Source organism: Chiloscyllium plagiosum, unplaced genomic scaffold, assembly GCF_037043375.1.
Source record: "Chiloscyllium plagiosum isolate Xiang-an unplaced genomic scaffold, Cpla_swu_hap1 HiC_scaffold_27, whole genome shotgun sequence".
Classification (NCBI taxonomy): domain Eukaryota; kingdom Metazoa; phylum Chordata; class Chondrichthyes; order Orectolobiformes; family Hemiscylliidae; genus Chiloscyllium; species Chiloscyllium plagiosum.
The window spans coordinates 70,073,648-70,090,291 of record NW_028270165.1 but is presented as its reverse complement, the minus strand read 5'-3'; the positions used below and the strand labels follow the sequence as shown (position 1 = coordinate 70,090,291).

The 16,644-nt window shown below is 44.1% G+C and overlaps 3 protein-coding genes across 5 annotated transcripts in view; 2 read left to right on the top strand and 1 right to left on the bottom strand.

Annotated features, from left to right (window-relative positions):
- Nucleotides 1-10,639, bottom strand: part of LOC122543598 (uncharacterized) — a 22,393-nt gene extending 11,754 nt beyond the window's left edge. The window contains exons 1-3 of one of the 3 annotated variants that reach the window (XR_006310112.2): nucleotides 10,387-10,639; nucleotides 8,549-8,722; nucleotides 7,166-8,268 (exon numbers count right to left, since the gene is read on the bottom strand). The gene's annotated coding sequence lies outside the window, so the exon portion shown is untranslated. Of the gene's footprint in view, nucleotides 1-7,165; nucleotides 8,269-8,548; nucleotides 8,723-10,386 lie in introns of those variants that run through there. The other 2 variants (XM_087974850.1, XM_043682422.2) reach the window with 2 other exon arrangements.
- LOC122543609 (uncharacterized) lies at nucleotides 684-4,375 on the top strand. Its single transcript, XM_043682437.2, has 2 exons — nucleotides 684-822; nucleotides 2,508-4,375. Exons 1-2 carry the CDS (start codon nucleotides 787-789, stop codon nucleotides 4,047-4,049), a joined length of 1,578 nt encoding a protein of 525 aa, XP_043538372.2. The 5' UTR covers nucleotides 684-786; the 3' UTR covers nucleotides 4,050-4,375.
- LOC148144545 (uncharacterized) lies at nucleotides 695-16,644 on the top strand. The gene is made up of 5 exons (XM_087974861.1): nucleotides 695-836; nucleotides 5,533-5,667; nucleotides 6,966-7,171; nucleotides 14,278-14,372; nucleotides 15,676-16,644. The coding sequence occupies exon 5, from the start codon at nucleotides 15,850-15,852 to the stop codon at nucleotides 16,549-16,551; it is 702 nt and encodes a 233-aa protein (XP_087830987.1). The 5' UTR covers nucleotides 695-836; nucleotides 5,533-5,667; nucleotides 6,966-7,171; nucleotides 14,278-14,372; nucleotides 15,676-15,849; the 3' UTR covers nucleotides 16,552-16,644.

Here is a 16,644-nt window from a genome sequence, read left to right as displayed (position 1 = left end):
GCTCCTTTCCTGTTTCTGACTTCCACCCATACTGACTCTGCAGACAAACCCTCCACGAAGCCCTGCCTTTCTGCAGCTGTGATACTATCCCTGATTAGCAATGCCACTCCCACACCTCTTTCACCTCCCCCTCCCTACTCCTTTTGAAACATCTAAATCCTGGAACATCCAGCAACCATTCCTGCCCCTGTGATGTCCATAGCAACAGAGACACAGAGGAGCAGATTGGGAGGTAGATTTACGAAAGCTGCAGAAGTAATAGGTTTATTATTGTGGTTGACTTTAACTTCCTTTAATGGTGGTGCATTTTAAATCTGTTTGGTATTTTCATATTATCTTTACCAATTGTGTCTAAATGAGGCTTCCATTGCTTCTCGTCTGCAGACTACGTGCTGCTGATTCACCAGCTTTATCTTCCCATGGTCAACAATTTTATTTCCTGAATGTGTGATCATTTCTCTTCAACTTCTGAGCTAATACGAACTGTCATATTCTGTACTATTTTTGTTCATCATATTTATTCTACACTTTCTCAAATGTTAACTCTGTGTTGCCTTCACTACAAATACTGCCTGACCTGCTGAGTTTTCCAGCCTATGATTGGTTGTTTTATCTTAGCTGTCTAATATCTGCGGTATTTCTCTCGTTTTATTCCAGCATTTGTTCAGAGAATCGAGTCCAGAAACATCGATAGACTAATTAAGAGCTGGTTTCCAGTATGACAGTATTGGTTCTGGAGGTTTACTTCCTGTCTCCAGTTTACATCCTCTCTCACGGAATCACGGAATGATCACCGAACAGAAGGAGGCCATTTTATACATCGTAAGAGCAACTCAGTGAGTTTCACTTCCCTTCGTTTTATTGTTTCCACTGGATCAGGTAATTGGAAATGAGAAGTGCCAACTGCCCTTTGAGTATTTAAGGGTTGGTAATTATTGTGTCAAAAAGGTTCGGATGACAATTATGAAAATGTTCCTGCACAATCCAGAGTACAAATAATTAACACAGGAAAGCCAACTTTGTCCTCTTTGTCGAATGATCAATAGTAACAGGGTGTAATTTCAATGTGAAGGCTTTGAGGGGGTTTCCGGGGAAAGTACTTCACCCAGAGGACGGCGCGGGTCTCTAATGCACTTCAGGTGCTCATCCACTTCTCTTGTGAAGGCATTTGTTGAATTAGTTTGAGGTGGAATTAAGATGGAGACGTTGCTCAGTTTAGCCCTCAGGCTATTGGAAACCAGTCAGGTCCAGGAAATTCTGATCTCTAATTGTCAAAGGATGGTAGGGGAGATCAAGTTGTAAAATGGGAACTTTGCATTCAATCTAATCAGATGCTATTGTTAGGAACAAACTTTTCTGAAGATGCTTTTAATCTATTTTTATACGCATAATCATATATAAAACTGTACAGATACTTTTAAAAAGAGTTTTTGGGATTTGAGCATCACTATCAAGATCAGCAGATTATTTTGTCATCCCTAATTACTTGTGGAAGAGTTGGTGCATGACCTTAAATGCTGCAGTCCATGTGGTAATGAGAAGACATTTTGATTAAATGGTCTCTTTCAGGGAGTATTTTGAAGATCAGTGTGACTTAGAGAAGTTTGAGGAGGAATTTCCAGAGCCTGGGCCCTTGGAAGCTCAATGAATGGCTCAGTGGTGTAGAATAATTTAAAATCTGGAAAATTCAAGAACTTCGAATTAGACAAACACAGATATTTCTGAGTGTTATGCAGCCAGAAGAGGTTAGAGAGTCAGGGGCAATGGCAGCAGGGAAGTGATTTTAAAAACAATGCTGAGATTTTTTTAAAAAGGTTTTGGTGCTTTGCAGGCAGAGAGCAGGGTGGTGATGGGTGAAAGAAGGTTGGTGTGAGTAAGGACATGAACAACAGACTGAGGATAACCTTGAGATTACAGGGAAGATGGATGTGGTAGGCCGGTCCAGATTGTGTTAGAACGTTTAAGGCTATGAGCAACGAATGACAGTTTCAGAGCTGTCGACACCAGGGTGGAGTTAGGTGATGTCATTGAGCTGGAAATAGATAATATTGGTGATGAAGGTTTGAGGTCACTCTCCTGGCCTGTCTTATTGCCATCTTATTGATCTTATTGCCATCATTCTCACTCTTGTCCCTCACTCTCACTCTTACTGTTGCCCCATGACGCTACCTCCCTCACTCTCAATTTTCCTACCTTATCAGCGCTCCCCGACCTTCAAGCTGCCCTGCTTCGTGGCCTCTGTTATCCCTCACTCTCCCTCTGTGTTCTCTGTTCTCCCATGCGGTCAGAGATTTGTTATCCAGACTGCACGGCAGGTTCCAGTCCCTGGAGGAGATGAGTGACCTGTTGGGTTTGATGAAATTCTGGCAGCTTTCATTGTTACTTGTTACCTCATGAACACCCCATAAATTACCAGATTTATTCAGCTCAGTTTCTCAACTGCCCTTTGATTTTGTGTTCTTTTTGTTGCAATTCAATTGTTTCTGTTTTCATTCAAATTTCACAAGACTAATCAAAGGGAGGATTCACAGTCAGAAAATTCAAGCCAAATATCCTATCACGATCTGACGGAGCTATCCAATTTATTATCACCTAAATATCATCAGATTTTGAGTATGGAAGAAGAAAGCACCGTTCACCCAGGGGAGAAACTGTGCACGTGTTGTGTGTGTGGACAAGACTTCAGTCAACCATCTGACTTCACAAACCACAAATGCAGTCACACTGGGAAGAAACCATGGAAGTGTGGGGATTGTGATAAAGGGTTCAGGTCCCCGTCGGAGCTGGAAATTCACCAATACAGTCACACGGGGGAGAGGCCATTCACCTGCTCCAAGTGTGGGAAGGGATTCACGCAGTCATCAACCCTGATGTCTCACCATCGTGTTCACACTGAGGAGAGACCTTTTAAATGTCCGGACTGTGGCAAGTGCTTTAAAAGTTCAAGCAATCTGATGTCCCATCAACGTGTTCACACTGACGAGAGACCTTTTAAATGCCCAGACTGCGAGAAGTGTTATAAAAGTTCCAGAGAACTGCTGTCCCATCAACATACTCACACTGACGAGAGACCGTTTAAATGCCCAGACTGTGGGAAGAGCTATAAAAGCTTTGGGGAACAGATGCTCCATCAGCGTGTTCACACTGGAGAGAGACCTTTCAAATGTCCAGACTGTGGGAAGGGATATAGAAGTTCCAGCAATCTAATGTCCCATCGACGTGTTCATACTGACGAGAGACCTTTCAAATGCCCAGACTGTGGGAAGGGATATAAAGGTTCCAGTGAACTGATATCCCATCGGCGTGTTCACTCTGATGAGAGACCTTTTAAATGCACAAACTGTGGGAAGTGCTTTAAAAGTTCTGGGGCACTCACGAACCATCAACGTGTTCACACCGACAACAGACCTTTTAAATGTCCAGAATGTGGAAACTGCTTTAAACGTTCAGGGGAACTAATACGCCATCAACGTATTCACACTGAGGAGAGACCTTTTAAGTGCCCAGACTGTGGAAAGTGCTATAAAAGTTCAGGGGAACTAATATCTCACCAACGAGTTCACACTGATGAAAGACCTTTCAAATGTTCAAACTGTGGGAAATGTTATAAAAGTTCAGGGGATCTGATGTCCCACCAACGTGTTCACACTGATGAGAAACCTTTTAAATGCTCAGCCTGTGGGAAGTGCTTTAAAAGTTCCAGTAAACTGATTTCACATCAACGCATTCACACTGACGAGAAACCTTTCAGATGTTCCCAATGTGAGAGTAGGTTCAGGTCATCATCCGAGCTCACTGTCCACCAGCGAACCCACACTGGGGAGAGACCGTTCTCCTGCACAGAGTGTGGGAGGAAGTTCACCCAGTCATTCAACCTGCTGACACACCAGAGAGTTCACACTGGGGAAAGGCCTTTCAGCTGCTCCAAGTGTGGGAAGAGATTCACTCAGTCATCCATTTTATTGAGACACCAGCGCGTTCACAGTGGAGAGAGCAGACCTTTTAAATACAAGACTGTGGGAAGTGCAATAAAAGTTCTGAAGCACTAATGTCCCAGCAAAGTGTTCACATTGCCAAGAGACCATTCAAGTGCTCTCATTGTGTGATTGAGTTTGGGAAATCCTCTTAACTCGTACACCAGCTTATTCATGCCCTGGAGAAACCTGTTCACTTGCTGTGAGTGTGGGAAGGTATTCAGTCAAATCTTTCACCTGCTGAGGCACCAGTGAGTTCAGCAGCGACCTTGGGATTGGACTTTGCTGTTAATCACATCCAGGGCTGAACCATGTTTATTGATATCTTTTTCTGCTGATGTCAGTACATTCCACTTCAATTTTTGCTGTCAGAATTCTGAATAAAAGTCACATTAATCAGCTTTTCATTAAACAGTTCTGAGGCTTTTCAATAGCTATAACACCAGTACAGTTCACACTTGAAAGAAATTTTTAAACGTCTGTGTCTCTTACAAAGGCTTCAGAGTAAATAAGACTTAGTGGATTTTGAGGGGATTTGTATCTCAGGTTGAGGTTCTGGATGTAAATTTGCTTGCTGAGCTGGAAGGTTTGTTGTCAGACATTTTGTCACCATACTGGGTAACATTATCAGTGAGCCTCCGGTGAAGCACTAGTGGTATGGCCTGTTTTTTTTTTATGTGTTTAGGTTTCCTTAGGTCAAGAAAACCCAATGAAACCTGAACACACACAAAAAGCGGGCTGATGTTAGCTAGTATGGTGACGAAATGTCTGAAAACAAACCTTCCAGCTCAGTGAGCAAACTTACATCCAGTAAATAAGATCTGTTGTTCACACTGCAGAGAGACCGTTCACTTACTCCACATGTAGGAAGGGGTTCACGTCATAATTCCAGTGCACTGAACATCAACATGTTCCCATTGATCAGCGACATTTGGTATGTTCTGACTGTGGAAAGAGCTTTAAAAGTGAAAAATATCTGAATACAAGAAATCTGGAATTAAAAATCAAATGTTGATTGCCTGAAAAACCAGGACAAAATAGCCTCTTAACTTGCTTGTAAATTAGCAGTGGAACGATTGAGTGAATCTCTTCCCACACGTGAAGCGGGGAAATAGACTCAAGTTCATGTTAGGAAGCAGCTATTTACCTGCTTCATGTATGGGAAGAGAATCACTCAGTCATCCCATCACTGATTCATAAGCAACTTAAGAGGCTATTTTGTCTTGGTTGTTCAATCAACATTAGATTTTTAATTCCAGATTTCTTTTATTTCAAAACCAAATTCTACCATTTATCCATAGTAGAATTTGAACCCTGGCTCCCAGGAATGTTACTAGGGTGTCTGGATTAATATCACTCAGCCCTCAACTCCTCCTTATTCTGGCTACAAAAAAAAAGTTTCAGATGGCAGCGTAAGTCTTCAACTACTGGAACGAGACTTGGAATGAATTATATTAACAAAGGAGGGATTTTGAGATAACAACCCCAACTTAGGAACTCAATTCCAAAGGAGTGTCAGATTGAACTGGAAACTTTATCTTTGTTTCTCTCTCCACAGACGCTACGAGACATGCTGAGTTTCTCCACCAGATACCAATGCCAGGCAGCAAGCAAGCACAGGGGTGATGGGTGAGCAGAGCTTGGTGTGGGAAAGCTCATGAGCAGCAGAGTTTTGAAGATCTCATGCATCCAGGTGAGAGACTAGTCAGGAATGGTAAAATTGCAATGGTAAAATTTAACACTGGCTTGGATGAGGGTTTCACTAGCCGTTGGGTTATGGTCAGGTGGCAATGGATAACATGGAGAGTAAAGTATCTGGGACTATATATTGTGTAAAGTCAGAAGCTCATCCTGGGGTTAAATATGAGACTGAGATAATGAACCGTATGGTTCAGTGTCATAGTTCCAAAAGAGAAGGTCAGTTCAGGATCATAATTTTGTAATGACATTTTGTAATGGTGCCTTTGATCTCCCCAGTTTTTAATTAGAGGATATTTCTTCTCCGATACTGAATTTGGGTTAATCAGTCTGATCGTTTAGTGACAGTGAAGGAATGGATATTGATGGTTGTGACAGTGGAGCTGCATACGTGTGAAAACTAACGCAGTGTTTCCAGACACTGTCACCTGGTTGTAATCTGAAAAAGATAGATCTGGGATGGTTCAGTGGTTACCACTGCTGCTTCACATCGTCCGGGACGTGTGTTCAATTCCGTACTTGGACAGACCATCCGTGTGGAGTTTGTATGTCTCCGTGTTTATGTGGGTTTTCACATCATCTAAACATCTGCGAGTTGTTTGGACTCACCGCAGTAAAAAATCACTCTGTGCGCAGCTCAGGTGGGTGAAGAACTCCATGTGAGGTGATGGAGATGGGATGGGTTGCTGTTCGGGTCACTCAGTGGGCTGAATGGCTTCTTTCTGCTCTGTAAGAATTCTGTGACCCTCAGGGAACACCAAGTTCAAAGAGTTTGAGGAAAGGCAGGTCGAAGATCAAGTGATAATCTGTTCAGATGGAATGCTGAAGGTTTTTAAGGACGTTTGATGATGTGGATTTTAAAGGTGAGGGGGACAGATGAGAGAATTATGAACAGTAACAGCTAATGTGGAGAAGTTGAGTGGTCAGCAGTTTCGTGGGAATAGAGATTGTGGACAACGCATTGAGTCCTGCGGACACAATGAGCTTTGTCAGGGAGAGCAGAGAGATGCTGGAGAAAGATGGGAACTGATGGTTAACGCAGAGAGGAACTGTAGATGTAGTTTTACCCAGTGAGGTATTGGAGGAGAGGGAAGCAGTGGAAACAGCCAATCAAATTGTGTCTGTCTCAGTGAGAAAAAAGCTCCATAATCTCCTATGCTTGGTGTTGTTGGTGAGGATGGAGGAGACGGGAGAGGTACAGCAGTTCCAAATTAATTCATTCAAAATTAATGTGTGAGAGGTATTAACAATTTCCCACGCTGTTTCATTACAAAGCAGTTTATTTTTATCCAGAATATTAACAGCTAAAACTAAGTTGGAGTTGATTAACCAATGAACATGGTTCAGTTCTGGATGTGACGAACAGCAAAGTCCAACTCCTGTCGTTGCATTCAAACTCACTGGTGAATCAGCAGATGGGGTTTTCGAGTGAATCTGTTCCCGTACTTGGTGCAGGTGAACGATATCTCCCCAGTGTGAATTCACTGTTGTTCTAAAAGGTAAGATGATCACTCGAACACAGTCCTGCAGTGAGAGCATCTGAAAGGTCTTTGAGTTTGAATACGTGTATTGATCACCAGATGGCGAGAACTCTTCTGCAACCTACTGCAGTCTGAGCTGTTACAAGTTCGGTTCCCAGTGTGAACCTGTTGATGTGTCATCACTTCCTGAGAAGTTTTAAAGCTTGCCCGCAGAACGGACAATTAAAAGTTCTCTCCCCAGTGTGAGCTTGCTGGTGTATCATGAGTTGGGGTAATCGAATGAATGTCTTCCCACATGTGGAGAAGGTGAATGGCCTCTCCCCAGTGTGAATTCACTGGTGGAGTGTGAGATAAGATGAATGCCTGAACCCAGTCCCAGAGAGACAGCACTTGAGTAGTCTCCTCCAGTGTGAAGCTGTTGAAGGGGCATCACTTCCTGCAAACGTTTAAGGCATTTCCTACAAATTGAACAGTTAAAAAGGTCACTCCTCAGACTGAACTCGTGGGTGTCTTGTGACCGCACATATCTCTTCCCCTGCAGGCTGGAGGTGAACGGCCTCTACCCAGTGTGAATGCACTGGTGGACAGTGACTTCAGATGATGTCTTGAACCCTTTCCAACAGTGACAACATCTGAATGGTCACTCCTCAATGTGAACACATCACAGCAGTTCCCCGAAACATTTATATCACATTCCACAGTCTGTGCATTTGAAAGGTCTCTCCTCAGTGCGAACTTACTGGTGGGTCGTGAGTTGGTATGACGGAATAAATCCTTTCCCACACTCTGAGCAAGTGAATGGCTTTTCCCCAATGAGACTGCGCTGATGGGTCTCTGGCTCAGGCAGGGATTTGAATCCTTCATCACAATCCCCACATTTCCATGGCTTTTACTCAGTGTGACTGCTTTTGTCTCGAGGGGCTAGATGATTGGCTGAAGCCTTGTCCCCACACAGAATATGCATAGGGTTTCTCTTCACTGTGAACTGTGCCTGTTCCTTCCATGTTCTAAATGCAGTTACATTCTGCTTGTAATAATCTGGAAGCTGCCATCAGATTCTGAGATGATGCTGGATATGTGATACTTGATTGTAATTCCTCTTTCTATGTTATCTTCTGAAACCATTTTAAAACAAAAAAAAGTGAGAGAACATTCAAAAACACAAGGCTGTGACATTGAGATGAATTGATGTGATACTCTGTTGGGCCAGCACTGAGAGAAATTCATCATGAAACCTGCCAGGATGTTGGAAAACCTCAACTGGTTCACTAATGTCCATCAGGAAGGAAATCTGCCATCCTAGTCTGAACATGGACAGGATTATGGCCTCATGGGATAAAACAAAAATAAAAGTGAGAAATGCAAAAATGAAGGATAGTGATAGTACATACTTACAGTTTAACCAGAACCTCGATAGAATTTCCCAAATTCTCAACCTTCACCATCTAGAAGAACAGGAGAGGAGATGCATGTGGACACCATCACTTCTAAGTCCCTTTCAAATCTCACTTTGTCTTGACTGGTCTGACATCCAGAACTGGATGAGGAGAAACATCTTCCACTGAAATGCTGGAAAGATGGAAGTATCCACTTCAGTCTCTGTTACAAACTCCACTCCTTAGTCCCAGTGTCAACCTTCTTTCTGACAACTGTCGAATACTCAAACAGATTTGGTCAGACAACAGTGCCATGCCCAAACAAAACTAAATGTGAAGGCTTGCTTTTCAGACTGGAAGCCTGTGACCAGTGATGTGCCACGAGGGTCGGTGCTGGGTCCACTGTTTTTTGTCATTATGAAAATAATTTGGATGTGATATAGATGGTTATTAAGTTTGCAGATGACACCAAAATTGGAGGAGTAGTGGACAGTGAAGAAGGTTACCTCAGAATATAATGGGATCTTGATCACTTGAGCCAATGGACCAAGTGGTGGAAAGTGGAGTTTAATTTAAATGAGTATGAAGTGCTGCATTTTGGAAAGGCAAATCAGGGCAGGACTTTACCACTAAGTTAAGTCCTTGGTTTGAACAAAGAGACCTTGGAGTGCAGGCTCATAATTCCTTGAAAGTGGAATCACAATTAGACAGGACAGTGAAGCTTGTTTTTATTCGTCAGTGTGGAGAGATGGAGTTCTGCAGATACTGGAGATCAGAATCAACAAGTGTGGCACTGGAAAAGCACAGCAGATCAGGCAACATCCTAGGAGAGTTGACATTTCAGGCATATAGCCTTCACCAGGAATATGAGCCCACAATGACTTTCCTGCTCCTTGGATGCTGCTTGACCTGCTGTGCTGAAGCAAGTACAAGCTTTTTGGAGAATCACTTAAACACTCTTCGCGATGCTTGCAGAGCCATGTCAAGTGATAGCTCTCCAAATAAGGGAGTAGTCCTCCCTTTATACAGGGTTTTACATCAGTCAGTCATGCATGCAAGATATACTCTATGCCACTCCCCCATAGTCACATGCCCAGCAACAATTATAGTACTTGCCACCCAAAAACAATGGAAAGTGATTAGATTATTTCTCAAAACAATGTGAGATAAGATTATTTTTCAACTGCCGTTTGATAGTTTAGCACTTACAGAGGACAGAGTATGATTAGATTTTCACAACTTGCCTGCAAGACAGAAAACAAAATCCCCGGGCATAGTTTATCATCTAATTTCTGACATGTTAGCAGAACATGTGATGACGAGGTAGGCAAGCAGGAGGCTTGAACAACACAGAAAGCCAGGCTCCATCCACTGGAGAAGTCAACGTTTTGGGTGTAACCCTATACCCACAGAACCTATATCCTGCACCTGAAATGTTGACTTCTCCACCTCCTGATACTGCCTGGCTTGCTGTGTTCTTCCAGCCCCCTGCTTGTCTACCTTGGATTCCAGGATCTGCAGTTTCTTTTGGCAAGCCTGCTGTGGAGGGTTGGCGCATAGGGACATGGGAGAAGGTACTGGTTTTTTTTTTGAGTGCAGCAGACTGCAGAGTCTCCCGAGGAGAAAATCAGATGGTCGTCTTCCAGCTCGCATTGAGCTTTCACTGGAGCCGAGCCCCGCCCCTCATTCACTGTGATGCGGCTGGAGGACCAACCGCAGCATCTCGGTCCTCCAGTCCCGCCTCTGTTTCCTATTGGTCCGGAGCTGCCGACAATCGGTCGGGACCCATTGTGTGACGCTAGGCATGCGCAGTGCCGGTCCCGCGGTCGCACGGAGACGGCCGCATTGTTCCGTTACCTGGTAAGGGACCCCGTCGGAGGATGCGGGGGGGTACGGCCGAGCCGGTGGGTGGGTGGGTTGTCTGGATTAGAATAGAATGTGCTGTATTTGTCACCAAAGATGTGACAAATTCAGAAACACATCGAGACGAGAAGACTGCGAATGCCGAATGGAGACTACCTTTCGGGCGTTTAAACTGGCGTCAGCTTCTCAGGGTGTTGCTCTCCACAAGAACCGAGTTAACAGCCGCCATCTTCGCGGGCGCTGGGCCACAGCATGGCGCATGCGCACCGCTGGAAGGCCCACGCCCTTTGTTCACTCCCATTGGTTGGAGGAACAGGAGGATGGTCTTCACTCCTATTGGTTGGAGGAACAGCCCCGCCCCTTATCCACTGGTAGTGTCATAGAGATGGGCAGCTTGGAAACAGACCCTTCGGTCCAACCTGTCCATGCTGACCCAGATATCTCAACCCAATCTAGTCCCACCAGCCAGCACCCGGCCCATATCCCTCCAAACCCTTCCTATTCCTATACCCATCCAAATGTCTCTTAAATGTTGCAGTTGTACCAGCCTCCACCACTTCCTCTGGCAGCTCATTCCATACACGTACCACCCTCTGCGTGAAAAAGTTGCCCCATAGGTCTCTTTTATATCTTTCCCCTCTCACCCTAAACCTATGCCCTCGAATTCTGGACTCCCTGACCCCAGGGAAAAGACTTGTCAATTTATGCTATCCATGCCCCTCATAATTTTGTAAACCTCTAAAAGGTCACCCATCAGCCTCTGACGCGCCAGAGAAAACAGCCCCAGCCTGTTCAGCCTTTCCCTGTAGCTCAGATCCACCAACCCTGGCAACATCCTTGTAAATCTTTTCTGAACCCTTTCAAGTTTCACAACATCTTTCCGATAGGAAGGAGACCCGAATTGCACGCAATATTCCAACAGTGGCCTAACCAATGTCCTGTACGGCCGCAACATGACCTCCCAACTCCTGTACTCAATACTCTGACCAATAAAGGAAAGCATACCAAATGCCTTATTCACTATCATATCTACCTGCGACTGCACTTTCAAGGAGCTATGAACATGCACTCCCAGGTCTCTTTGTTCAGCAACAATCCCTAGGACCTTACCATTAAGTGTATAAGTCCTGCTAAGATTTGTTCTCCCAAAATGCAGCACCTGGCATTTATCTGAATTAAACTCCATCTGCCACTTCTCAGCCCATTGGCCCATCTGGTCCAGATCCTGTTGTAATCTGAGGTAACCCTCTTTGCTGTCCACAACACCTCCAATTTTGGTGTCATCTGCAAACTTACTAACTGTACCTCTTATGCTCGCATCCAAATCATTTATGTAAATGACAAAAAGTAGATGATCTAGCACCAATCCTTGTGGCACTCCACTGGTCACAGGCCTCCAGTCTGAAAAAGAACCCTCCAGCACCACCCTCTGTCTTCTGCCTTTGAGCTAGTTCTGTATCCAAATGGCTAGTTCTCCCTGTATTCCATGAGATCTAACCTTGCTAATCAGTCTCCCATGGGGAACCTTGTCGAACACCTTACTGAAGTCCATATAGATCACATCTACTGCTCTGCCCTCATCAATCCTCGTTGTTACTTCCTCAAAAAACTCAATCAAGTTTGTGAGACATGATTTCCCATGCACACAGCCATGTTGACTATCCCTAATCAGTCCTTGCCTTTCCAAATACATGTACACCCTGTCCCTCAGGATTCCCTCCTACAACTTGCCCACCACTGAGGTCAGGCTCACCGGTCAATAGTTCCCTGGCTTGTCTTTACCGCCCTTCTTAATAGTGGCGCCACGTTTGCCCACCTCCAACTCCCATTGGCTCAGAGACAGCAGTGTGTGAGGTGAAAGGGAGAGGGCGGGGTAGACAGGGAGGTTGGATTGGATTGGATTGGACTGGATTTGATTGTTGTCTCATGGATGGAAATACAGTGAAAAGTATTGCTTTTGTGTGCCAGCCAGACAAATCATCCTTTATATAAATACATCGGGGTAATATGATAGAATGCAAAATGTAGTGTTACAGCTGCAGAGAAGATGTGGAGAAAGATGAACTCTTTAACAGAGTCACCGAGATGTACACCTTGGAAATAGACCCTTCGGTCCAACTTGTCCATGCCAACCAGTCATCCTAAATTAATCTAGAGCCATTTGCTAGCACTAGGCCCATATCCCTCTGAACCCTTCCTCTTCACATACTCATTCAGATGCCTATTAAATATTGTAATTGTACGAGCCTCTAAAACATGGGGTCTGTTTGTAAACCTGATAACAGCGAGGAAGGAGCTGTTCTTGAACCTTTTGGTGGTACTTAAAAAAAAAAAATCTCCTGTGTCTGCTGTTGATGGAAGAGAGAACATTTTCTAGACGGAAAATCAAGTTCAGCCATTTTACGGCTTGAGGTACCTTCTTCCATGTCTTTAAACCCCCAAGGGGTGGTTAAGTTGACTACTTTCCTGAGGCATTGGGAAATGTAGATGGGGCCAATTGAAGGAAAGTTGGGTTTTGTGATGGACTGGGCTGCATTCACAACTCTGAAAACCCTGGAGGAGGTCTGAGACCATGGATGGCAAGCACGTAGTCCTCCAGTTGCCCTGATATTGTGGCTGCAGGGCTTTAATCTCTATGTGGGGCAACGGGAAGAGATGCACTTGGCCGACATTTTCATGTGGGGTGATGGCAGAGGGGTGCCTATTCCACAAGTTGAGCAGTATATGTAATTCTGGTCACCTCATTTTACATAAAGGATGGAATTGCACCAGAGAAGGTGCAGAAATTGATGAGGATATTTACCAGGATGGAGTGGGCCAAAGTGCAGCTATGTGGAAAGATTGGATTAGCTGTGCATTCTTCTTGGAATGGAGAAGGCCAAGGGAAATTTTAATTAAGAAGCTCTTAGCTCAGCAGAGAATCGAGTGATTGGAGGGCATAGACATGAAATGATTGGTAGAAGGATTAGGTGGAAGATTAGGCAAAGTGTTTTCCACAAGATGATGGCTGGTGCCTGGAACTCACCGCGAGAGATGAGAGAAGAAGCAAAAAAAACTGAACTTGTGTAATGTGTCTAGATTGGCATGAAGTTAAAAATCGCATGATTCTCGGTTATAGTCCAACAGGTTTATTTGTTGTGGAGTATAAGATTTTAAGACAGAGAATTTATAGCAGAAGTTTACAGTGTGATGTAACTGAAATTATATATTGAAAAATACCTGGATTGTTTAAGTCACTCATCTTTTGGAATGGCCATGTTGGTTTCAGTTCTTTTCATATGTAAATTGCAAAACTTTTTTTTAAAAGTTACATTCTCAAGTGAACTTTAGCAATTGGTGTCATGTTGGCCCAGATAATGCGTTGAAGCTGGAAGCTGCCCTGTGTGAGACTCTCTGTACCACAATGGTCAGACTGATTCTAATCTAAAAAATGGATTAACAGAATCTTACATGAATTCATGCAGTTTTTGAGCTAAGTAAAATGTAAAACTGCAAGTACAAACTCACCCCACAAACTTGTATGTGTATGTGTGGATGTGGGTGTGTGTGTTGTTGAGGGACGGGGCGGGTGGGTTTGAGTGTGTGTGTGTGTGTGAGAGTGAGAGTGAGTGTACAAGGGTATAAGTCTGTAAGAGGGTGTGTATGTGAGTCAATGTGTAAGTGTAGAAGAGACTGCAGAGCTCCTGGCCAATTGCTGCAAAGTGGGCTAGGGCTGGGCAGCTAACTTTTCACCAGACACAAGCACAAAAGGCCCAAGTGGGCACTTTCTATGTCTTGACTTTTTTAATGATTCTGTGAAGCAAAGCCAGAGAAAGAAAAATGTTCATCTCTTTTACTTTTCTCTCCTGGTCTGACGGTAATGATTTTTGTAATCTCCTTTTGTAGGACATTTGCAAGTGAATTTTTGCAGAACTAAATCACAACACAAATTTGATGGTATAACTTCATTAATCGGACCTTGATGTTACTAGCCTTTGAACGTAAGTGTTGTGCTCCAGGACTTTGTTGTTCCCAGTTTTTATTACTTATACTCCCATGCCCTGGATCACTTGCTGAAAATACTCAATCTGTGTTTTTTTAATCCTTTTACTGTTTGCTAACAAGACCAGCATTTCTTTATTTTATCTAAAACTATCTTGATCTTGCATACCTCAAGCTAACTTCACTAGAAACCTTCCTCCAGTTCAAAAGACAACTGTTAATGATGACTGTGTTTCCTGTCACTCAGCCAACTTCAAATCGATGTTACTGTCCCTTTTAGTCCTTTAGATCTTGGTTTTGTTCACTGGGCTGTTATGGAACTTTTGTCAAATGCTTTTTGCCAGTCCATGCTCATCCCAAAAATAGGATTATCGTCATCAACGCTCCTCACCTTACCAGAAAACTCAAGAGATAGTTCTTCACGATTTTCTGTGAACAATTCTATTTTGGCTTTCTTGAATGAAACCACATTTCTTCAAGTGTCTGCTCATTTTGTCCCATATGACTGGCTTTAACTTGTTTCATACCACCCAGATTTAACTGACTATACTGAATTAACTGAGAATGGGTTTCACATGGCAAAATGAAAGGGGGTAGTAATGAAAATGAAAACGTGGATGGATGTTAGATTTAGATTAGTTACAGTGTGGAAACAGGCCCTTTGGTCCAACAAGTCCACACTGACCCTCCGAAGAGCAACCCACCCAGACCCATTCCCCTACGTTTACCCCTTCACCTAACACTACGGGCAATTTAGCAGGGCACATTTTTGGACCGTGGGAGGAAACCGGAGCACCCGGACGAAACCCACGCAGACACAGGGAGAATGCTGCAAACTCCACACAGACGGTCGCCTGAGGCGGGAATTGAACCCGGGTCTCTGGCGCTGTGAGGCAGCAGTGCTGGCCACCGTGCCGCCCATATGGTGAATACAAACTAAAGACAATCCAGTTGTGATGGCGTTCACCTCGATCACACTTTCAGAAGCTCCCAGGCCTGCTGGGTATTTCCAGCATCTTCTGTTTTATATCAGATTTGCAGCATTTTACTTCTGCACATATCCTTAGGACTGAAGGGATCAAAGGGTCTGGGATGAAAACAAGAACAATTGCCTCCCTGTATCTCCCAGCTGTGCCTCTCTTCATGTACTTTTATGCAAACACTGACTGGCTTCAATGTTGGGTTTTAATGATAATCCAAGAGTTCACATGGTAATGTTTCTCCCTAAGTATCAATTCATTAATTTCTCTCAATTTCACAGCCTGTGGTCTCTCTCACTAATTTTTGTTTTCTGTTTGAAAGGATGATTTGCAATTAACGGATTCACACAAGACCATATCCAGGTCTGACTGGCATTCTGTTTATCGGAACTGATTTATCAAAGGATCTTGAACATGGAAGGGAAAAGCAGCGTTCAACACTGGGGGGATACACACCTACTGTGTGTGTAAAAGAATCTGCCAACGTTTATCTGAAATGTCCAAACACCAGTGCAGTCACACAGGAGAGAGACTGTGGGAATGCGGGGGTTGCGGGAAGGGATTTCTTTACCCATCCCAGCTGGAAACTCATCAGCGCAGTCACACTGGGGACAGGCCATTCACCTGCTCTGATTGTGGGAAGAGGTTCGCACAGTCATCCGACCTTCTGACGCACCAGCGAGTTCACACTGGAGAGAGACCCTTCACTTGCTCCATCTGTGGGAAAGGATTCACTCAGTCATCCAACCTGCTCACACACCAGCGAGTTCACACCGGAGAGAGACCATTCACTTGCTCTCTATGTGGTAAGGGATTCACTTCATCATCCACTCTCCGGATGCATCAGCAAGTTCACACCGGGGAGAAACTGTTCAGCTGTTCACTGTGTGGAAAGAGATTCACTCAGTCATCCTCCCTGCGGAGACATCAGCGAGTTCACACCGGTGAGAAACCATTCACTTGCTCCATGTGTGGGACAGTATTCACTCTCACAACTGACTTGCTGAGACACCAGCGAGTTCACACCGGAGAGAAACCATTCACCTGCTCTGTGTGTGGCAAGGGATTCAGTCAGGCATCCAACCTGGTAACACACCAGCGCGTTCACACTGGAGAGAGACCATTCACTTGCTCTGATTGTGGGAAAGCATTCACTCAGTCATCCAACCTGCTGAGACACCAGCGAATTCACAAATAACCACAAGTTGAAGGTTTACTTTTCTCTTATTCACACCAAGGACTGAACATTGGTCTTTAGCAGTTAAAACATTAATAAAATTGTATATCTGGA

Excerpts from the sequence above, each read along its gene's own strand:
- LOC122543609 (XM_043682437.2), top strand. The coding sequence starts at position 787 with ATGATCACCGAACAGAAGGAGGCCATTTTATACATC. Across the intron at positions 823-2,507 it reads AGGAGGCCATTTTATACATC|ACTAATCAAAGGGAGGATTC; the intron begins GTAAGAGCAACT and ends AAATTTCACAAG.
- LOC148144545 (XM_087974861.1), top strand. The coding sequence starts at position 15,850 with ATGTCCAAACACCAGTGCAGTCACACAGGAGAGAGACTGTGGGAATGC.